This window comes from Onychostoma macrolepis, chromosome 17 (assembly GCF_012432095.1).
Source record: "Onychostoma macrolepis isolate SWU-2019 chromosome 17, ASM1243209v1, whole genome shotgun sequence".
NCBI lineage: Eukaryota > Metazoa > Chordata > Actinopteri > Cypriniformes > Cyprinidae > Onychostoma > Onychostoma macrolepis.
In genome coordinates this window covers 23185333-23208650 of record NC_081171.1, presented here as the reverse complement: position 1 = coordinate 23208650, position 23318 = coordinate 23185333, and the positions used below count along the sequence as shown (strand labels likewise).

The 23318-nt window shown below is 38.8% G+C and overlaps 2 protein-coding genes and 1 long non-coding RNA gene across 3 annotated transcripts; 2 read left to right on the top strand and 1 right to left on the bottom strand.

Annotated features, from left to right (window-relative positions):
• The first annotated feature begins 870 nt into the window (after positions 1-870).
• On the top strand, positions 871-7705 carry kcnk3b (potassium channel, subfamily K, member 3b). Its single transcript, XM_058749403.1, has 2 exons — positions 871-1334; positions 4995-7705. Exons 1-2 carry the CDS (start codon positions 1052-1054, stop codon positions 5861-5863), a joined length of 1152 nt encoding a protein of 383 aa, XP_058605386.1. The 5' UTR covers positions 871-1051; the 3' UTR covers positions 5864-7705.
• A 964-nt stretch (positions 7706-8669) lies between these two features.
• Positions 8670-15634, top strand: marc1 (mitochondrial amidoxime reducing component 1). Its single transcript, XM_058750394.1, has 7 exons — positions 8670-9411; positions 9981-10151; positions 10774-10939; positions 12359-12499; positions 12578-12639; positions 14323-14394; positions 14981-15634. The coding sequence occupies exons 1-7, from the start codon at positions 9161-9163 to the stop codon at positions 15093-15095; spliced, it is 978 nt and encodes a 325-aa protein (XP_058606377.1). The 5' UTR covers positions 8670-9160; the 3' UTR covers positions 15096-15634.
• A 620-nt stretch (positions 15635-16254) lies between these two features.
• On the bottom strand, positions 16255-23244 carry LOC131523752 (uncharacterized). The gene is made up of 4 exons (XR_009266842.1): positions 23104-23244; positions 17820-17912; positions 17647-17720; positions 16255-17542 (listed from the first exon to the last, which is right to left on the bottom strand). It is a non-coding gene; the product is annotated as an uncharacterized LOC131523752 (long non-coding RNA).
• Positions 23245-23318: the final 74 nt, after the last annotated feature.

Below are 23318 nucleotides of genomic sequence, written 5' to 3'. Positions count from 1 at the left end.
AAAACTATGAATTTGTTATACCCTAAATGAAGTTGTTATGACCTGTGAGCAAAGTTCACCTAAAAATGAAAATTCTGTCATTATTTACTCACCCTCAAGTAATTCCAAACCTGTATGAATGTCTTTGTTCTGCTGAACACAAAAGAAGATATTCTGAAGAATGTGGGAAACAGAGCATTTATGGGGCACCATTGACTTCCATAGTATATTTTTTTCCCTACTATGGAAGTCAATGGTGCCCCAAAACAGCCTGGTTACAAACTTTCTTCAAAATATCTTCCTTTTTGTTCGGTAGAACAAAGAAATTCATACAGGTTTGGAACTACTTGAGGGTGTGTAAATAATGACAGAATTTTCATTTTTGGGTGAACTATCCCTTTAAGTTTTAGTCAATTTTTAGGGAAAAAGAAAATCCTCTTTGGGTCAAAATGATTGGAACACAATATGTTGGGGTTAAAGCTTATTTAAAATAAATGTAAAAGAAGAGGTGTCTATGTTACACATCATTTATAACATTAATTATAGCCTCTTAAAATGAAGGTTCTTTGTTACATCAATGGTTCCATAAAGAACTTTTAACATCAATGGAACCTTTCCAATGCACAAAAAGTTCTTTGTAGTAGAACAAGGTTCTTTGTAATATTAAGAAAACAAATGTTCCTTTTAAGAACTGTTCAGAGAAAATGCATTTAAACAGCTCCAAAAAGTGACAATTAGTAATTACAATGCAATATATGATTGACGATGCGTGACAGTATAAACCTGTCTTGGTTCTCCCAGTTCACCAGTGGACTCGCTCGCGCGGACTGGAAGGAACAAAGGCCCATATAAGGAGCGTGTGTGAGTCTCTGGGGGTGGTGCTGAAAGAACAGCTCCTCTAAACACGACTTCTTTTAATAGCGGTACTTGTGGCAGATTTTCAGGAAACCTTTAGCTGGATTCTTGCTGCCAAGGTGTACAAGGGAGCTATGACAAGCCTTGAATCAGGAAAGTTCCCATGCCGGACCGGAGCTTTGAAACCTGAGGGATATTTGGAGGCGACTATGAGAAGATGAAGAGACAAAACGTGCGGACACTCGCCTTAATTATCTGCACTTTGTCCTATTTACTCATTGGAGCGGGAGTCTTCGACGCTCTCGAGTCAAAGCAAGAGAAAAGACAGAAGAGCGATCTCGACTCTCGAAAAAGTCAACTTATGCTTAAATATAATCTCACCAATTTTGACTTTGAACAGATTGAAACGGTCGTGTTGCTTCTGAAGCCTCACAAAGCCGGAGTCCAGTGGAAGTTTGCCGGCTCTTTTTATTTCGCCATCACTGTGATAACGACCATAGGTAATTTTTCAGCTCTAACTGATGAATTTAATTTGTGAAGACGGTCATTCAAGTAATGGTGTTTTATTTCTTAGCCTGCTGTTTTGCCTATAAGCTAATGCAATTAACTTTAGGTTTTGAAAAGTTTGGGTTTTGTTTAATTTTATTCACATTTTTGTTTCACAGTATTCTCTTACGGTGTGAATAAGACGAAACGTATACTTTTATGATAAAATGTGTTACAATTTCTGAAAGTTTTAACGATGAATCGCCTGATTTAGTTTTATTAGATTTTTTAATTTTTATTATTATTATTATTTAGATTATAGCATAATTTTAGTGTTTTATGTTTTACTGATGCTATTTTGAGTTCGTGTGGGCGATCATTGTTATTATTTGCCGAGGGACAATTTCGATTACCTTAAAGGCATCGTTAATCTGTGTTATTATCAGCATAGAAAATAACACGTGAAATAGGTGAGTTTATTAATATTAATACAACTCTAAAATATATACTATACACAGTCACCAAAATCCTTATAAACACTGTATTTTCTCGCAAAAGTTCTAGCAACTACAGCAGAACGTTTTTTTAAACGTAGAATTATCAGTTAACTGTGTGCTTTGTGTATAAAATAAAAATGAAATTCAATCAGATTCGAATTCAATCTTGGCGAAATATGTTCATTAAGATTGCTTAAGACATAAAATGAAGCTAGGATGCGATAAATGAGAAAATATGAAGAAGAATGCTCCAAACAGTCATCATTGAAGTGCTTAATCCTGTGTTACTGTTCATGGTGATTTCGGTCACTGCTTCCGGTGGATTAATTCAAAAATGGTCATGCATGGGTTATTTTTAGAAGAGCACCCTACAAAATGCTAATGTATGTTTTCTCTCTGTGCTTTCACGAGCTGAAGACAACGATATTGCATTGCTTGTGCGAAGGACAATTACAACTATATAACTGTATTTCCCTTTAACTCTCAAAGACCACAAAGAGCTTTTAAGAGCTCAGAAACACTGATTATATACAACACAACATAATTTGATTCACTCAGATGAAAAAAAGGTACACTACACTGTAAAAAGCGAGTAAATAAAGTAAAAAGTTGTACTCTTTGAAAGATTTTTATTTATTTTTCTCCTGAGAGTGTTTCTTCAAACATCCTCCATGAAAAATGTAATGAATTAAATAATATTTTTGACTTGAATGAATCAGTTCATTTTAATGTTACCATTTTTAGATTACCATTTTCATTTTGGAATTATGATTATTATTCATTTACATGTTCATGTACATATAAAAGTATAGTCACACACAACAGTACATAATGGTACTTTATTTTATTGGCTGAGAATTATCATTGCCTTTGTCCGTATAAAAGTAAGAACAGCGATTCTGTAATGTTTTAGCTACATAACAGTAGATTACTCTTAAATAATTTGAACTTCATTGTCCTAATTTTCTTGTTGGAAACTTGATCCGTGAGTCTATTTGGTATCCCAGTAATGACAGCTATGTGCATAGCTTCAACAAATCTCCATGCAGGCTAATGCCGTATTAGTCTGCCCTCATTGGAGAGTTTACAGCATCATCATAACAAAATTGGGATGGCTAAGTGTTATGAATGTCTGTAATAATATTTACGAGTTTTTAAAGAACATCTAGTACAAATAAGCGTGGGGGGTGTGTATCTGATGAATAGTTTGATGATTCTGGCCAATAACAAACTGTGAAGTTATTGAAAGGCTTGTTTACCTTATTAACTTTTATTCTGACTTCTTAAGAGGTTGTTTAACTGACCCCCAAGGATCACAAATGTTATTCTATGCACAGCCACGCTGAGTGGAACATAAGACCTACTAACATTTTATGGTAGCTTACTTTGGTGTGGCCTGAAAGATCTTCAAATCAACTTATCACTTGATACTATTAAGATTATAATAGGTGAAACTTAATGTGACTAGCATGAACATAAATGAGCATATAAAAGGTAAAATAGGAGCTTTCCTGTCTAGCTGGCCAGGCAGGCATTACTCATATTATTAAAAATATAATTTTTTATTGGTTTAAACAGGGGTGTCCAATCCCATTTCTGGAGATATACCTTCCTGCAGATGTCAGTGTTAACCCTTCTCCAACAAACTTGTCTGTAATTATCAAGGCTGTGTCCGAAAGCTGAAAAATGCTGCCTCCGCAGAGGTAGGAAGGCAAGGCATATCTGAATCCAATGATGTTATATTGGCTGCATATGAAAGCTGAAAAATGTTGCCTTCGAAGGATGCATTCCAAGGCACGTCCAAATCCAATGTCAGCTTCACGTCCTGCCTCCTGAGATGCCTTCATCTGGTAAATTTTTGAAGGCAGCATAGATGTATCCTTCGGGGCCTTTGATATCCCACAATCCTGTGCATTCCATTCTATGATGGTTGAGCTAAAAAATTAAAGATGGCATCTGAAAGTTGCATTTGGTGATCAGTTTGTGTGTAAATGTATGTTTCTGTTCAACTTTTTGCACTTTTGATGTGAGAAATTAAACATTTGCTCAGTTATCACCAAAGCTCATTCTATTTTTTGTATAATATATCATTAAATCATTACGCTGCCTCAAAAGCATTTTGTGAGGTGCCTTCGTTTGCAAACACTGCCTGCAAAGTCATTGCCTGATATAAGGCAGCGAGGCAACAAATCAGCAGGCTAAACTTATGGACGCAGTCATCCTGTTGGGCTGAGATACTTTAATCTGATAAATTTTTTGAAGGCAGCATGGATGTATCTTACGCAGCCTTTGAAATCCCACAATCCTGTGCATTTGATTTTGTGACAGCAGAGCTAAAAGAATAAAGTGTCTGAAAGTAGCAGTTGCTGATCAGTTTGTGTGTGAATGTATGTTTTTGACCAACTTTTTCCACTTTTGATGTTATTTCGAGCAAGAAATTAGTATTGTAGTAATTCAATTTTTGCTTAGTTAGCACCAAAGCTCTCTCTATCTTGTTGTGGCTCACTATTATGCTGCCTCCGAAATCAGTTTCAGAAGGTACCTTTGTGCATAAACACTGCTTTCAAAGTCATTGCTGGATAGTACAGCAAGGCAACAAATCAGCAGCTTAAACTTTCGGACGTAGCCCAAGGCTGTGTCCAAAATCACCCCCTATACCCTTAAATAGGGCACTCTTTGAGGGGACAGCCATTTTTAGTGGTCTCCGAAACCTTAGTGAACATTATCAAGCATACTCATTCAATCCCACAATGCACAGCAATAACGAGTGTACAACTGATGTACACTCAGTGGTTAGAGAATAGCCATAATGCACTGTAAGAGTCGCACGCCGAATTAATTACTGAAGATGGCGTTTGCAGCTGAATCATTCATCCAAGCATCCGTTTATTGTATAAAGTGTTTGTCGTCGTGATTTCGGATTCAGCCCAAGTGTTGCTGAAAAGCTTACTTAGCTGGTTCAGGTGCATTTGATCAGGGTTGGATCTGAACTTTGAAGGAAGGTAGATCTCCACGAACAGGATTGGGCACTCCTGGTTTAAAGCATTCCAATTGATGCAGGGTCTGAAGGGGTTAAGGTCTGCAGACATCTAAGCATACAACATCACATCAAGTCATCTATGAAAACATTGTTTTTTTTTTTGGAAACACTTATCTTGTCCTGCTCTTCTTTCCAAGGCTATGGCCATGCCGCCCCCAGTACGGATGTTGGGAAAGCGTTCTGCATGGGGTATGCGCTTCTGGGCATCCCCCTCACCTTGGTGATGTTCCAGAGCCTGGGCGAACGCATCAACACCTTCGTCCGCTTCCTGTTGCACAAAGCCAAAAAATGCATGGGCCTGCGGCGGCCGGAAGTCTCCATGGCCAACATGGTAATCATCGGCTTCTTTTCCTGCGTCAGCACCTTGTGCATAGGAGCAGCTGCCTTCTCCCACTACGAAGGTTGGACCTTTTTCCATGCCTTCTACTACTGTTTCATCACCCTCACCACCATCGGTTTCGGGGACTACGTAGCCCTACAGAAGGACAGCGCTCTCCAGAACGACCCTCATTACGTGGCCTTCAGTTTTGTCTATATCCTGATGGGCCTCACAGTAATTGGTGCTTTCCTCAATCTAGTGGTGCTACGGTTCATGACGATGAACACCGAGGATGAGAGAAGAGACGCAGAGCAGAGGGCGCTGCTCTCCAAAGATAAACCAAAAGGTCTGGTTTCACGGCGTCCGGACCCTCCGAGCCCAGTCGCCGTGGGGCGAGATAAAAGGCGAGGGCTGAAGAGCGTCTACGCTGAGGTGCTCCACTTCCAGACGGTGTGCTCCTGCCTGTGGTACAAAAGCCGAGAGAAAATGGTGATCCTCCCGCAGGATATGTCCTTCACTGATGCGCTAATGGAGCAAGGAGACGTATCGCCCCACCACTTCTTCGAACCCGGCCCCACGGGCTGCGTGTGTAACCCTCAACGCTGCTCAGCCATTAGCACTGTGTCTGCTGACCTGAGAAATATCTCACCGTTTAGGCTCTTCTCCAAGAGACGCAGCTCTGTCTGAATCCACCTCACTTTCTTATACAGTCACTGTAGATCTTAAATGAGTCACATGAGTTATTTTCACAGCATTCACATAAAGATGCTTGAACGGACCACCCAAGATTGAGGTGGACTGATGAAAGAGCTCCACTAGGAGTCTTTTTACACAAACACATCTATACTCATTCAACACTTTGATGACTATTATGAGAATTAAAATGGTCTTCTACTTCAAATAGCTCATTTACACCTCAATATAGTGCAATAGACAGTAGTTCTTTACAAAGTTTGACCAAAAAGCGTCTGATCTGCAATGTTGTTTTATTTTGTTCAGATGATATGTTTACGGTATAAGAAGTGTGAATTTGTGAAGTCATTTTTGGCTTTGCATTGCAGGGTTTTGTGCTATTCAGAATTGGACTGAGAACACCTTTTAAATTTCAATTCAATTCTTGAATTTGAGTTGAACTGGAATTGAGATAGCAAACTGAATGCATAATTGCAATTTGAATTTGTATGAGGAAGTAGGCTTAAAATGAATAGAAATTCAAAGAAATGTACTTTTATTTTAAGGAAATAGACCTAAAAGCGTTAAAAACATTTATATAAACAGACTCACAATAGATATTTTATTTTAATAAATGTATTAAAGTTTGGTGGATGAGGGTGGAAGAACACATGAGAAAATATGAGAGCATTTGATTATAATTTTAACCTCTCATCTAAATTTTTTTTTCTCCATGAACAAGTCCCTTTGGGGAATAAATTCTTTAAATTACAATTAAATAAATTCCTCTTCCTGTGGCCAATTCAACTCCTTAAAAAGGAGCCAGTTCTTCACTTCTGCAATTTGCACAACCCTGTTGGATCAATAGTTGTTGCGAAAACCACATCTGACACGTTTTATTAAGTATACTATGATCTGATATTATTGCCAGACTGCCACTCCATTACTGTAATGAGTCCCCTATAATACGCTGTGCTAGACTTCAGTGTAACCAGCAAAATGAAACACCTATCAGGTATTTGTTGATCCAGATGGCATACCGACATGACTCCTGCTTTCTGCCCAGATCTGTACAGTGTGTTAAGGGAATAATCTGACCTTTTGAAAGCTCCTGAAGTATATTAACCTGATGGAGGTCACGTGGAGTGATAAAACGATATTCGGATTGGCTGCAGATGACTTTGTTTTTCAAAACTAGGACAGAGTTGTCTATGTAACAGTGATATCAAAGTCAACATCTCGGCACGGAAAGTTTATTAGACTCTTGAACCTGAGGTATTTAATTACTCTTGATGTTAGCACATAAAATTCCTTTGAAGATAAAGTATAAATATGACCTTGGTCTGAACTAGAGCTCTAGGAAAAACAGCAGTTATCGCATACGGACTCTCCAAGTGCTCTCAGCACTGATCTGGACATCGTGTCCTGTGTATCCCCCATGATTCAGAGAGGTCTTGCTGCTCAGGCTATGTTTGGCCCACACAGGAGTGTGTGCCATCTTCACATCCTGCCAAGGAGAAAGCGCTTTGTGCCCAAGACTTTGCCTTTAGCTATTAAACCTGCATGACACAGTGACAGAAGGAATGCCATTACAACAAATGCCTGTATTGCCCCCCCATGGTGGCGGCATCTGTTGCTTTTCCTTCTAGATTTTTTTTCGTTTGGCATCTACATTCACGTGAAAGGTAAAAAACATCTTTGGCCAGCAGGTCAGTGGGGGCAGGACAGAGTGTACATTTATGTTTCTATTTTTGTCCTTACTAAAGGAAACGGTAGTAGAATAATAATAAAAAGAACAGAAAAAAAAAAAAAAAGATTTATTTTTTGTCCATGTCAAATGCCAGTGAAACTATGGAAAGGGATGCATTTTCACAATGGTTATACTGTAAAAGGTCTAATAAGGAATATGTTCCAAGTTACATCGTTAATCGTTTTTGTAGAATCTGTAACGTGCTGTCATTTACCAGAGAAAATCACATAAGCAGTGATTTTTTAACCCTTTCAGAAACACTTGGTTACACAATTACCATAACTATCTGCATGTGTGATATTTGATGAAATGACAAGTCAAAACTATTGTCTGTGTTAGTAGAGCACTACACTGCTCATGACATATTTTTGTAGGCCAACATGAAGGTTATCATCAGCAAAAGTCAAATAGATCTTTTTTTCCCCATGGCTTTTGGATTATTGCAAAAAATAAGCACTGTGGCCAACAAAAGTTTATGATTCTTACATGCTTTGTTCATCATGAAAAATTTCACAAATATACAATCATCAGAAGTAAAAAGCTAAATGTAGGCTATAAACGAACTACACCACAGTCACTTGACTGACATCACCTTCAGTAAACTTCTGACAACTCTTTAGCATGCAACAAACTTGATTTGAACCTGGAACAGTCCTTAAAGTCAAAAATTATTTGCAAGCCATTTAACTTTTAATGTAACATATTTCGGAGTGAAACAGGACATTGTAGGATGGATTTCTATTTTATCTGTCCTATTCATTTAGAGCAGGGTTCCTCAAATTTTGCCCTGGAGGGCCAATGCACTGCAGTGTTTAGCTCCAACCCTGATCAAACTCACTTACCTGTGATTTTCTAATGATCCTGAAGACACTGATTAGCATGCTCAGGTGTGTTTGATTAGGGTTAGAGCTAAACTCTGCAGGAAAGTGGATCTGGTGGGCCAGAGTTAAAGCGATTGTTCACAAAATGAAATGAAATTTCTGTCATCGTCATTCACCCTTAAGTTGTTCCGAACCTTTTTTTTTCTTCTTCTTCTGCTGAACAGAAAATATATTTTGAAGAATGGTGGAACCAAACAGTTGTACAAATTGACTTCCACAGTATGAATGAATGAATAAATAATAAATAAATACTATAGAAGTCAGCGGGGACCAAAAACGGTTTGGTTACCCACATTCTTCAAAATATCTTCTTTTGTGTTCAGTAGAATAAAGAGACTCAAACAGGTGCACAACTTGAGGGTGAGTATAGACACAATCTCTGTAATTGTTTATTTTCTTAGCTATTAGATAGTGAAAAGTGGTCTGAATGACAGGTGTTCTGTGGGAGAGGGTTGCAAGATAAAGCAGGCTTGATATCAGCTGCCAGTGCCAAGAAAAGTTGTTTCAGATGGTGACCGAGTTATTATATTTTTGACTGTTCCTTTAAAACTACCTGGTAGCAACGCGCCTTTTCATTGGCTGCAAACTCACCATCAGATGGCCATCATAGCCTGAGTGCTGTAAAACGTTTTTGAGACTTATGAAATCTCACAGGCAGATATTATTTGAAGAAAATTAAGCATGGACTTCAAAGAGATGTTAGTAAAAATCTTCGACCAAAATCGGGAAGTAGTATTATGCGCTGTAGGCACAGCTGTCGCTCTGTTTGGACTCGGGCTTGTGTATAAATACACGAGTCCAGAGAAGAAGTTAACTCGAGTGGGAGTCGTTACCCAGCTGCTGGTTCACCCTCTGAAGTCTGGGAAAGTCGTGTCGGTGGAGACCGCAGAATGTCTGCGAATGGGGCTGAAATATGGCAAACTGCAGGATCGGTGAGTTTTTGATGAAAGTATGCACTTTTGTTTTTCAGTCATGCAATTTCTTTGAACGCAAATTAATCAATATACGATAATAAATTAAATGCGGTCTACTCTTGAAAGGAATATTTGTCTATATATAATTATGCGACGCAACTCCATTTGTGAAGTCTTTTTGAGCCAATAGCGCAGGTAACCAATATGTCTTAAATCGTTTTTGGACATTTTTGTTATGTTTTATAAAATGTAAATGTGAGATAACACTCTAAAAAATGGCAGTATTTATGTCTGCTGACGGAATGCGCTCGAGCGGTCTATTTTGGCGCTCTGATAACTTTTGTGGCTACTTTTGACAACTGTTAAAATATAAAGACGCGTGTAACAGAATGCATAATATTCTCTGTCTTTGTTTCGACATTCTTTGGAAGGGTTCAAGGCAAGCCTTGTTTAAGGGGTCAGGGGCCCCTCAAACCTCCATAACATCGTAGGCCATTATCCCATGTACATAAGGCTACAGATGAATATGAACAGATGTTCTGGTTAGTTGTAGAGTTAATTCTACAGAGAATGCGTGTTTGTTACAGGCACTGGCTGGTGATCACGGAGGACGGCCGCATGGTGACAGGCAGACAGGAGCCTCGTCTGGTGTTGGCGTCTTTGACCTGTGAAGGTGGCCAGCTGTGTCTCAGTGGACCCCAGATGGAGGAGTTGAGGGTTCCTCTTCACCAGCCCAATAATGCAGTTGTGGACTGCAGGTACATACTTTTTACAAAAAGTGGCCTCGTAAGTATTTAGAATTTCATAAAAATATATCAATTTCATTGCATAGTATAACTGGCTTCACTGTGGTCATAGTGGATGTGTGAAGCAGTGCTATTTTAGTATTATTGTATCTATATATTCATATTTAAATGAGCTATTATTTAATATTTCCCATTTTTATTTTGTTTTAGTATTTTTATTTTATTTTATTTTTTAATGTTCTTTTTATTTTAATTATTTATTATTATTATTATTATTTATTTACTAATTTCCTATTATTTTTAAGCTTTAATTAGTAATTTTGGTACTTTGACTTAAACAAATTTTATATCAGTTAATGATTAAGACAACAATTCTAATCTTTTAGTTTTCTAATTTTAAGTTTTTAATTAAATATTTTAAATTTTTTTTTTTTTTTTTTTTTAATAACATTTAGTGTGTAGTTTTAGTTAATAACACTTATAATTTTGAACTACTGTATGTATGTTCCACTTGGTAAGGTATTTTGTGGTGAAATACGATGGCATTCATACGTTTTAAGTGTGGCCAAAGTTGCCTTTTTTGATTGACGTTGAAGTGGCATACTGAAACTTGAAAATTTGCTTGTGTGAATAGAGTCTTTGGTGTAGACGTTCAGGGCAGGGACTGTGGGGACGATGTGTCTAACTGGCTTACTCGATACCTGAAATCAGACAACACCTTTCGTCTGGTGCATTTTGAACCTCATCTAAAAGCCCAGAAGCCTTCTGAGAAAGAACCCCTCTTTCCTAAGGATGAAAAGGTTTGATGAAGGGCACTGTACAGGTCTCATACTACAAATAAAAATGTAAAAAGTGAAAACCTTTACCTATTAATTATCTTGACAAAAGAGAGTCATTTATTTTTAAAATATACAGTCATGGCCATAAATATCGGCACCCTTGGTAAATATGATCAAAGGCAGCTGTGAAAATTAATCTGAATTGTTAATCCTTTTGATCTTTTATTTAAAAAAATTCACAAAAATCTAACCTTTCATTTGATAAGAATTTAAAATGGGGGGGGAAATATCATTATGAAATGTTTTTCTCAAATACACTGTGGACACAATTATTAGCACCCCTAGAAATTATCTCTGAAGTATATTCCCATTCATATTCACAATTTTGAGCACTCCAGGGTGATTATGGACATGAAATTATCCAGCCATGGCTTCTTGTTTCACAGAAATATAAATAGGAGGGAAAACAAAGCCCAAATTCCTTAATCATCTATCACAATGAGAAAAACCAAAGAATATATTTCTGATGTGCAGCAAAAGATAACAGAGCTTCACAAATTAGTGAAGTGGCTTTAAGTAAAGAACTAGAGCAGTGAAAATTCCCATTTCCACCATCAGGGCAATAATTAAGAATTTCCAATCAACATAAAATGTTATGAATCTGCCTGGAAGAGGAAGTGTGTCTATATCGTACTAATGCACGGTGATAAGGAGAGTTTGAGTGGCTAAAGACTCTCCAAGAACCACAGCTGGAGAATTGCAGAAAATATTTGAGTCCCTTTAGAATCTAAAGGGTCTGGAGTGATTCTGGATGAAGGAATGGTCTCTGGTCTCTTGTCAGGTGTTCTCTAACCTCATCAGACATTATAGGAGAACATTTAGAGCTGTTAAACTGCCAAATGGAGGTTTCAAAAGTATTGAATAAAAGGGTGCCGTTAATTGTGGCCAATGTGTATTAGAGAAAAACATTTATTTAATAATGATATTTCCGCCCATTTTAAATTCTTATTATCCAATGAAAGGTTAGATTTTTGTGAATTAAAAAAAAAAAAAAAGATCAAAAGGATTAACAATGCAGATTAATTTTCACAGCCTTCTTTGATCATATTTACCAAGGGTGCTGATATTTTTGGGCATGACTGTATATTTTTGAGTTTTCACAGTTGTGTTTCTTCCTCCTTTCAACACGTGAAAATCTAATACAGTTTCTTGCAATATAAACTTTTTTTTGTCTTCTAGCTTTTTAACTTTGTCAAATGTCTCAAATCTGTTACCCAATAATACACAAAAACAACACTATTTTGAAAATTTTGTGAAATCACAATTATAGTAAATACTTTAATGACTTCAAGAAAAGATCTAATGTCTCTTGTGACTTTCTTCCTGTTATTTCTTATTGGTCACTGCCATTATCTAATCGGATATTTCACAATTTTTCAGGTGGCCTATCCTGATGCTGCTCCCATCATGCTCATGTCAGAGGCCTCTGTTAGGGACCTGAATACCCGATTGGATAAGGATGTTACTGTCTTTCAATTTCGTCCCAGTATTGTTGTCAGTGACTGTGAGGCATTCACGGAGGTATAACTAAATATAATACAGTTTTATGCAATGTCAGGTGTGTTATGGTGTAAAATAAAACTGTTATTCCTTAACTAGGACACATGGGATCATATTCAGATTGGCCAAGTGGAGTTAAAGAGAGTTGTTGGCTGTGGAAGGTAATGTAGAATATACAGGTGCTGGTCATATAATTAGAATATCATCAAAAAGTTGATTTATTTCACTAATTCCATTCAAAAAGTGAAACTTGTATATTATATTCATTCATTACACACACTGATATATTTCAAATGTTTATTTCTTTTAATTTTGTTGATTATAACTGACAACTAAGGAAAATCCCAAATTCAGTATCTCAGAAAATTAGAATATTGTGAAAAGGTTCAATATTGAAGACACCTGGTGCCACACTCTAATCAGCTAATTAACTCAAAACACCTGCAAAGGCCTTTAAATGGTCTCTCAGTCTAGTTCTGTAGGCTACACAATCATGGGGAAGACTGCTGACTTGACAGTTGTCCAAAAGACGACCATTGACACGTTGCACGAGGAGGGCAAGACACAAAAGGTCACTGCAAAAGAGGCTGGCTGTTCACAGAGCTCTGTGTCCAAGCACATTAATAGAGAGGCGAAGGGAAGGAAAAGATGTGGTAGAAAAAAAGTGTACAAGCAATAGGGATAACCGCACCCTGGAGAGGATTGTGAAACAAAACCCATTCAAAAATGTGGGGGAGATTCACAAAGAGTGGACTGCAGCTGGAGTCAGTGCTTCAAGAACCACTACGCACAGACATATGCAAGACATGGGTTTCAGCTGTCGCATTCCTTGTGTCAAGCCACTCTTGAACAACAGACAGCGTCAGAAGTGTCTCGCCTGGGCTAAAGACAAAAAGGACTGGACTGCTGCTGAGTGGTCCAAAGTTATGTTCTCTGATGAAAGTAAATTTTGCATTTCCTTTGGAAATCAGGGTCCCAGAGTCTGGAGGAAGAGAGGAGAGGCACACAGTCCACGTTGCTTGAGGTCCAGTGTAAAGTTTCCACAGTCAGTGATGGTTTGGGGTACCATGTCATCTGCTGGTGTTGGTCCACTGTGTTTTCTGAGGTCCAAGGTCAACGCAGCCGTATACCAGGAAGTTTTAGAGCACTTCATGCTTCCTGCTGCTGACCAACTTTATGGAGATGCAGATTTCATTTTCCAACAGGACTTGGCACCTGCACACAGTGCCAAAGCAACCAGTATCTGGTTTAAGGACCATGGTATCCCTGTTCTTAATTGGCCTGCAAACTCGCCTGACCTTAACCCCATAGAAAATCTATGGGGTATTGTGAAGAGGAAGATGCAATATGCCAGACCCAACAATGCAGAAGAGCTGAAGGCCACTATCAGAGCAACCTGGGCTCTCATAACACCTGAGCAGTGCCACAGACTGATCGACTCCATGCCACGCCGCATTGCTGCAGTAATTCAGGCAAAAGGAGCCCCAACTAAGTATTGAGTGCTGTACATGCTCATACTTTTCATGTTCATAATTTTCAGTTTGCCAAGATTTCTAAAAATTATTTCTTTGTATTGGTCTTAAGTAATATTCTAATTGTCTGAGATACTGAATTTGGGATTTTCCTTAGTTTTCAGTTATAATCATCAAAATTAAAAGAAATAAACATTTGAAATATATCAGTCTGTGTGTAATGAATGAATATAATATACAAGTTTCACTTTTTGAATGGAATTAGTGAAATAAATCAACTTTTTGATATTCTAATTATATGACCAGCACCTGTACAATGATCTCTAATGCATGATTCATGTAAACTAATTAATTCTGTGCATTAATATTCAGATGCCTTTTTACCACTGTTGACCCTGAGACTGGAGTCATCAACCGGAAAGAACCACTGGACACTCTCAAAACGTAAGCACACACAGACACAAACATTGCATTTTATTTCACTAAATGAATTAAGATTTACCCAGAGCATATGCACAAAAAAGTGCTGTTGCCAAAAAACTTGGCTTGTTTTTCTTTTGTTAATCAGTTACATGTTATCAGGCTGTAATGTTAGACTTGAAACTGTTGATTATTACAGAATCTGGAAAAGAGTCACATTATTATACAGCAGTAGAATTCAGTTTGTAGAGCACCTTGTTTACATGCTTATCCTGTTAAATTAATGATGCACTAAAATTTAAATTATTAGCAAAAAATCCCTGAAAATTCTCGGCATAATATTTGATCAATGCAGATGTATGTATTATTTTTATATATGTTTGAATTATGTCATGCATTGGAAAATCACATGCAATTAGGTTAAGATGCATGTTTCTAACTTTTTTTTTTGTAATAGGGTGTTTTACTTATAAAACAAAAAATCGTAGAAAAATAGTATTACTTATAGTTGTGCAAGAAATAGGATCATGTAAGAAGTTGCTCTGGGTAGAATAATTTCATATCATTTTGTCTTCTCTTAATACATCCATTATTTTTTTTTACCTCATAGCTATCGACTGACTGACCCTAAGCAGAAAACCGCGCCAATATTGGGACAGTACTACACCGTCAAGAAAACAGGTGTCCTTCATGTGGGTGAACCGGTTTATAAGATCACCTATTGATATGGCCAGACAGGATGAAATGCTGAACCTTATATCAAAATCTAGCGACTAATTTTGACATGTAATTGCTTACATACACAGTTTCTAAAGTTAGGCTGAATCAGTATTCTTTTCATGAATTGCCATTGAATAAGAAAAATAAAATAATATATGGTATGTTATTTTTGTGGAATACAAATAATTTAATTCAACTTCAATATTTTGTGTTCCTCAAAACAACACAAGGGTGAATAAATGATGACCGTTTTGAGTGAAGTAATTATTTAATGTGAAATGAGAAGATGTGAATTCTGCGATTTATATTTTAGCCAATGTATTGGGAAGATAATTGTTACATTGTAATAATGGTCTGGTTTCATGGCAACGGCTCAAATCAGTATCTTAATTTAAATGGAGTGTGTGACTGGTATCAGTAATGAAAACTGTCAGACACTGGACTGTTGAATTCATTTGAAAACTAATCCAATGGATGGCGCCGTTTCATTGATTTCAAGGAGTTTAATTTGTCGTGGACAACCAGTAAAACAAACTACCTCTCTGCTTTTCTGTGTTTATTAGCTACATATAATGCACTGTGGAAAAAATGTTTTACTCAGTTATTAGCAAATAAGGTTTGTTTTTGTTTTTTGTTTTTCCCTACACATGTGCATTGTGTATATCAGTTAAAGGCTGTCTGTGACCCAGATTATCACAGTACCTTTGGTCTGTCCAGTGACTGTTTAACTAACTAGTCACTTTATTGTTTTTCAGCTTAACCAAGTTTTGGTTAACATTGACTTCAAATGTATGGGCCAAAAAAACTGAGACATTTCCCAAAATACCTTCTTTTATGTTCCATAGAAAATGCAGTCAGGTTTGGAACAACATGAGTAAATGACAACAGACTTTTAAATTTTTGGGTGAACTATTGCTTTAAAGAAAATTGAAGAAAAAGATGTAACTTAGAAAATTAATGAAATAATCATCACATAATAAAGATTTTCTTGGGAGAGAAAAGTTAATGTAGTGCAGACATCAAATAAGAGCGGAAAAAGTCCTGTTGATTCTTATTTACTTAGTATATGTGTTTGTGTTATCTTGTTTTACATTTGTAAATGCAGTTTTTGCTAAATCTATCCTTCTTCCCAAGCGTCATCAAAGACACACACTACCAGGGAAGATGGTTCCTTCCAGCATGTTTGTCACTCATTCAGTAAACTAACTCTTGAGGTTTTAAGTGGTAAAGGGGGTCATTGTTTTCTTCCTGACGGAAGCCTAGCACATCCACATGAAATATCTCACTAACGTGGCAAACTCTGAGCAGGGTAATGACAATCATAATTCAGCTTTACTCAGTTCTGGTAGCATTTTTCTCACTGTTCGTTTTAGTGTCCCGTTGTTTATTTTTTACTTTGATTTAATGACTTCTAAAAGCTAAACAGTTCTAGAGTTCTGTTGGTAATGCTAAACGGGTTACTAAGCTAAAATAACACTACACTGAGATAAATCATCTTCCATCATCATTGTATTCATGATCAACCAAGCAGAACCATCCCCAGGGGGGATAATCGGGAATGCTGTCTCAGGCTCAGTAATGAGGGAGGCCCACCCATGTAAATGTTGTACCGCCCCGTGAATTTTCATGGGGGCCCTGTTACAAGTTGCTTTAGGGGCCGTGTCTGTAATTAGTGTACTGTAAGACACCTATGATGAAAAGTATCTGCTAGATGGCAAGTAATTACAGGTCTTTTGTTGTTTTTCAGGCAATGGGCCGAAAACCTGTTTTGAGTGGATGCTTTGTAAAAAGGACAAGCTACATCATTAGTAGGGTGGTTTAAGTTTTTTTTTTTATATTAGGAGCCTTTTTTTGAGTGATTTTTGGTGAAATCATAGAAATGGGCCCCACTGGTGTCATAACTCCATAGACTCACTGAAGCTCAACTGAGAAGTTTCTTTATTCCCAGACAAATATAAATCACTGTGCACTGTAAAACCTGATTGGTTTAGAATACTCAACTTTTGTTGAAACTGATTACCTCAAAACATTTAAGTAAAAACTTTAAAGCAAACAATTATAAAGTAAAGTTAAGTAAAACTTAGTGTTTACATTTTATTTGGTAAGTGCACAGTACTTCAAACGGTTTACCATACATAATGTTTTTAATTTCAGTTATTTTGATGCTGTTGAATACAAATACTACCTCAGAAAATACACCTACTGTATGCATAACGCTAATCATGCAGAAGTTCAGCATAATAATAAAAAAAACCAACGGCAGCTGTACGTATGAAGATTTGTTTATTCTATCTTATTTTTTTAAACACAGACTGTTTGAACAAGTGTTTCTGAACATGTCAAACACCGGAAGATCATCAATCACAGCTGCAGTGCTTGCAGGACTTGTAGTGCTTTCATTGACAACAATGACAGGAGTGTATGTGATGTCTGGCTCGCCAGACAACTCTACCTGGAATAAACAGAGCATCCAACTGTAAGTTTAACTAACTAGACTAAAACTAGACAGTTGCATTTACTGATACTAGCAGTTCTGTTAATGCACTGAATAATTACATTTCAAGTCTCGACGTACTGCTGGTTCACACATGGGACACCAGGGAAGCACAAAGGCCAACATTGTGTATATCCTTCAATGACAAAGCAAACATGAACATGTTAAACAAGCAAGCTAACTTTCTTTTACAGATATTGATGGAGGTATTGAAGTGTTGACAAATTAAAGTCACCTGAAGATAATAAACATTTAGAATGTCACGCAACGTTTCTGAAGTCTTGCTAGCTTTTGTTGTTTCCTGTGATATGTGGAACTCAGCACAAACCTAGAAAACCACAAACACACTCAAGTAAGTATATAACCAATAATGGATTTAGAAAAGAGAGACGAGTCTGTGTCCAGATATATGGGGAAACATCACAAAACTTGCATTTCAACACAATAGAAGTTACCTTAATTGGTGAGACATTCAGCAGGCAACTAGTTCAGCCAAGTGAAGAAAGTTTGTAAAGTTTTACTACAAAGTATCTTAATATCTGTTAACTTCATGTCCGTGTATTAGCCTTAAAGGGGACATCAGATGCAAAATTAACTTTTGCATAAACGTGTCTTAGCAGCATGTGAACACAATCACCATACAATAATAAAAATCCATTCACTCCTTTTTTTTAATCCCCCAAAAACCTTAGATCTCAGGCTACGTCCACAAGAAGCCAGAGCTTTCCCTATCCAATCCCCCATCACCTCATCTCAAGAAATACCTGCGTCCACACGAAACCACAAAACCGACACTAAACAATGTAGTATACATATCAGACCAGCATGTGGCGCTGTAATTCTGCCACAGAGATACATAAAAATGGAGAAGAAGACTTGGACTATGCACATAAACCGCACGGTATACAAACCAACATGGAACAATACATTTATTAATCGGTGTTAATGTTAGTTAATAAAAAGACAATCGTTCAGTGTTTGTTCATGTGTTTGATGCTGCTACATGACGTAGCGGTATCTGACTAGGAGCGAGACGTGGGCTGATGACATTATCGTTTCAGAAAATATACAGATTGGCTGTACACATGAACAGAGATTTATCCACTCTGGGACCCGGTTTAAAAAAATACCGGTTTCACTCTCCCAAAACGCCGGATCCGACTGGACAAATCGCCTGGGCTATATGATACAAAATTTATGCGTATACAGCTAAACGAGTCTCCGTGTGGATGGGGCCTCAATTATCAAGCAGTTTTGATTCCCCTTCAACCTTCTTAAAGCCTCATTGAATCACGCTATTGCGCTGCAATAACCAATGGCGTTTGAGCGCTTGCCTGGTTGGTGGGCTCAGCTGCTTGAAAGGCAGCGCTGAGCGCTGTATACGGAGCCCTGCACATGACATGCAAGAAAAAGTAAATAAATCGTGCGCACGATTTATTAATTCGTTCCCTCGATTTACTAGATTGTGCGCACGCTTTAATAAATCGTTCCCTCGTTTTAAGTAAATCGTGCGCTTAATATAATAATCCGTGCCATTACCTCCTAACAGGTGCTGGTGCTTTATTCATCTTAAATGAATTCAACCCTGCTCCAAAACACAAACCATGTAGTTTTCAACTGAGCCTGAAGTACTTGATTATCTGGATCAGGTGTGTTTAATTAGGGTTGGAACTAAACTGCAGGGCTGTGGCCCTCCAGGAATTGAGTTTGACACCCCTGCTTCAGAATCTTTCTCCTTCACGTAGCTTTGAAGCATCCTCACTCCTCAGAGCAATGGTCAGCCGTCTACAGGGCTCGAAAGGTTCCTGCACTCACTCGCACGATGTAAGCAGCCCCATGCCGTTTAGTGGCGGCCAGCAGTGTGCGGAGCTCAGGACAATTCCAATCACTCAGTCTTTCACTGGATGCTGGCTTCACTGAATCTTCGCCTCAGAGAAATGGCCAGTTGCTCACTTGTTTACGCGATGTAGGCAGCCCCTTGCATTTGAGCAGCGACCAGCCATGAACTCCCCTGCCTCAGCACAGCGGTCAGAAGTGTGTAGAGCAAGAATTAGTCCCAGTCACTCACTCATTCATATGCTATAAGCAGCCCCTGCCTTAGAGCAGCGGCCAGCTGTGTACAGGACACAGAAATGTTTGAGGCCGCACACTAACTCACACAGCGTAAGCAATGGTCAGCAGTGTATAGAGCACGGAGGAGTCCCAGTCACTCACTCATTCACGTGTTAAGCAGCCCCTGCCTTGGAGCAGCAGACAGCCATATAAGGAGCATAGGCTGTTTTCAACATCAACAGCCCTTGTCTCAGAGCAACGGTCTATCACGTGCAAGTGCAGTAAGCTCTGGCTGCTAACTCATTCACACGATATATGCAGCCCCACTTCAGCTGCGACCTGCTATGTGCAAAGCGTGAAGGGCTCTCACTCCCATCCAGTGCAAGCAGCCCCGTCTCAGAGCTGCGGTCCGCCTTACATAAATCAAGATGTCCTTTGGCTGCCCACGAACTCTCAAAGCACGCTCCCTGCCCAAAAGCGTTGATCAAGCATAGTACAAAGCACCCCTCTTGCCCTGCAGCGCAGTATAGGTTGCCCCTGTCTTCGAACATGGTCTGCCTCATATAAGCACAAAACGCACGCTTGGTGTTCTCTCACTGACAATACCATTATTTCTGTCAGGACCACTATCGTCAAAGATAGATACTTAGCATAAAGCTTTGGTTTGGCGGTATGGTTCTGTTCTGTGCAAAAACTCCCTGCCCATCCATGCAGCCTGTCATGAATGAGCAGGGAGAGCAACAATAATAACCCCCCTAGGGTAAACAGAACAGAACAAAGCAGATATCATTAATGTACTTAATGATATTTAAGAGTATTTAAGTCTGATTCAGCAAGGAATATCAGGAAGACAAGTCCTGACTGTGCTAAAGGAGGAGTTGGGGATGGAGGAGGGTGATTTGCTCCTGAGCAAGCGGGAAAAGCTGCTGATTGATACGGAATAGAGCTTATATAGGAATGCCGCGATTAGGTGTTGTATTCCTAGGTAGATATGATCAGCTGAGAATCAGCTGATGCAAGCTTGACTGACGTGACCTGCCAGAACTAACGCTAATGCTTAATTTACATTACTCTTTCTGGGAGTGGTGGGTTACATATACTAAACTCGGGCTACCCTGTTTCAAATGTTATGAAACTATAGAGCCTTCACAGTGCCTTTGATTGAGTACATTTTTTTGTGTTCATTCACAGAATTTGTGATCGCAGCTCTCTCCCCTCTAAAATGAGCGGAGCTTGCATACTGAATGATCTGGACAACTGACTGTTCATGTTTCATTCAGGGAGTTTGTTTAACTATCACTGACTCCTGCTTATCAATCACTCAGATTCCCTTTCTTGGGATGTGGAGTTGTGCTTGTTTTAATACGGGCCTATCCTTCACAAATGCTGCCAATCTGTAAAAAGCAGAGACTGTATAGTGAGTTTATAGGAGTTGCAAAGTGTTTGGTGATCCCAGCATGGCCACTGCACCATATGGATGGGTCCTGTGGGTGTATAAGGCTCCGGCACAGCCAACAACTGTCTTGGTGTTACTGATGTATAGGCAATAGCGTGGCGCTGTCACTCACCCACGGTGTTCAACTAGGTCCATTAGCTTAGCCATGCGATGACGCAAGCAAGCGCCGCCTGTGTCGCCACCGCTTTGCTCACATACACTCATGACGGTGACAGCAAGACTGCTCGTTCTCTTATTGTATGTCTGCTTCTCACATTCTCCTTATCGTTGGGGTGCCTTTGTGTCCTGATAGTCCTGCTGTGCAGTGTGTTAGGTCAAGATAGGTTATACATTTTCATATGTAAATATTTCTATATGTATTTAGGTACAGGGAGCTTCAGAAATGGATCTCCTCTTCCTGCTCTTGCTCACTCTCTTAGTATGGCAGCTCCCTGCCTTACAGCGAAAGCTGCCTTTTGTTGAGCATGAAGTGATTTGGCTGTGGTCACATTCATTCAAATGACGCATGGGAACAGACCCTCGCACATGAGTGGCCAAGGGACTGGATTGTGTCAGTGGACCTAAAATATGTCTACTTCATAGGCGTTGGCTTATCTCAGTCAACTGGTCTTTTATGCTAAAGCATTTGGACAGCGACTGCATGGCATGCAATTGGGCATTGTGGACTTATGTGGACAACCAGCCAGTTTCGTGTGACCAAGCACAGGTCTAAAGGGATATCTATACAGGACATTTGTTTGGCGGCGGGAAAGTCTTTACAAAGCACATTTGCTAGGATTTATAACATGGAGATTCACTCTTTTGCGTCGCATGTTCTGTTTGTGCAAGGGGAAGTGGCTGAGCAGACACAGTTACTTCATGGCCATGCCCGTCTCCAGCGCATGCTTCACCTAGGTCATTTACGTTGGTATGCTGTGCCATTGCTTGTACTAGCAGTGACTGTATGTGCGGCTGAGGCGCTCGTTGCACAGTTTCCTGTTTTTTCGCTTTGTTCAGTGATCTTCATGGGCTACGCAATCTACACAGTGGGGATTTTAGACATTCCACTAGCGTTTTATGCAATGTCAAGAGACCAACTTGAAAGGGAACATCTCAGGTTACTTGCTAAGTAACCTTGGTTCCCTGAAAGGAGGGAAGGAGACATTGTGTAAGTCGGCATGTAAAAAAATGCCTCAGGGTCATAAGTAACTCTTGCTCAGTTGAAAGATTCTGAGGTAATATGGCGCTCGGCACTGCCTTTATAGCGGCGGAGCCTGCCAGCTAGTTAAGCGCTCAAACGTGCAATAGCGCGATTCAATGTGTCTTCTTCAGGAAGGTCCAGAGGCAGTGTTTTATGCAATGTCTTATTCCCTCCTTTCAAGGAACCAAGGTTACGTCAAGTAACCTGAGATGTTTTCTATGATATCATACTGCTCTTGCCCCACCCACAACCGTGACGGACTGTCCTGTATTAGAATATCTCAGGCCTTAGCCAGTTGTGCACTGTCTACCACTTTCTCTGCACTTGAGCAGCTGTAGCGACATGTCTCATAACCAATGCAGGTGTTTTGTAGTTGAATCTAAAAGTGAACATAAGAGTATTTATTTTCTCCTGACATCAGAGCCACTGAGGACGCAGTGGATTAGTTTTGTTTTTATGGTAACATGCCACCAATTATACACAAAACAAAGAAGAGAGGGGTGGGATGAGCAAGTAGCTCATTAATATTTAAAGAGACATGCACCCGAAATAGGTAGCTGTTTTTGACAAAGTAAAAAGGATGTTGTTTTACACGACCTTTGAAGAATTTTAACCAAAGTATGTTACATGAAGACCCTAAAGAATCATTCCAGTACCAGTCGTGGATAAAGTTACTGCTAGCGGCTAGCTTATTCACATGCCAACTAACTTTAACATTACACTATAAGCAGTGACGCTAAAATGATAAAATAATATTTTATTCATTATGATATCCTTACAATGCTCAAAAAGCGAATAAGAAAACTTTTACAAATGTTTTGGTTTACTTACAAGTCCTTCAATAAGTTGCGAGTATCTGCCATGTTGAAAGGATTATTCTGAAAGCGTCGGTTAGAGCATGTGACGTGAATGGTGTCAGTTTACGTCAGTGATACTCAAATTTGGCTCACAAGATCCACTTTCCTGCAGAGTTTAACTCCAACCCTGATCAAACTCCCCTACCTGTGATTTTCTAATGATCCTGAAGACACTGATTAGCATGCTCA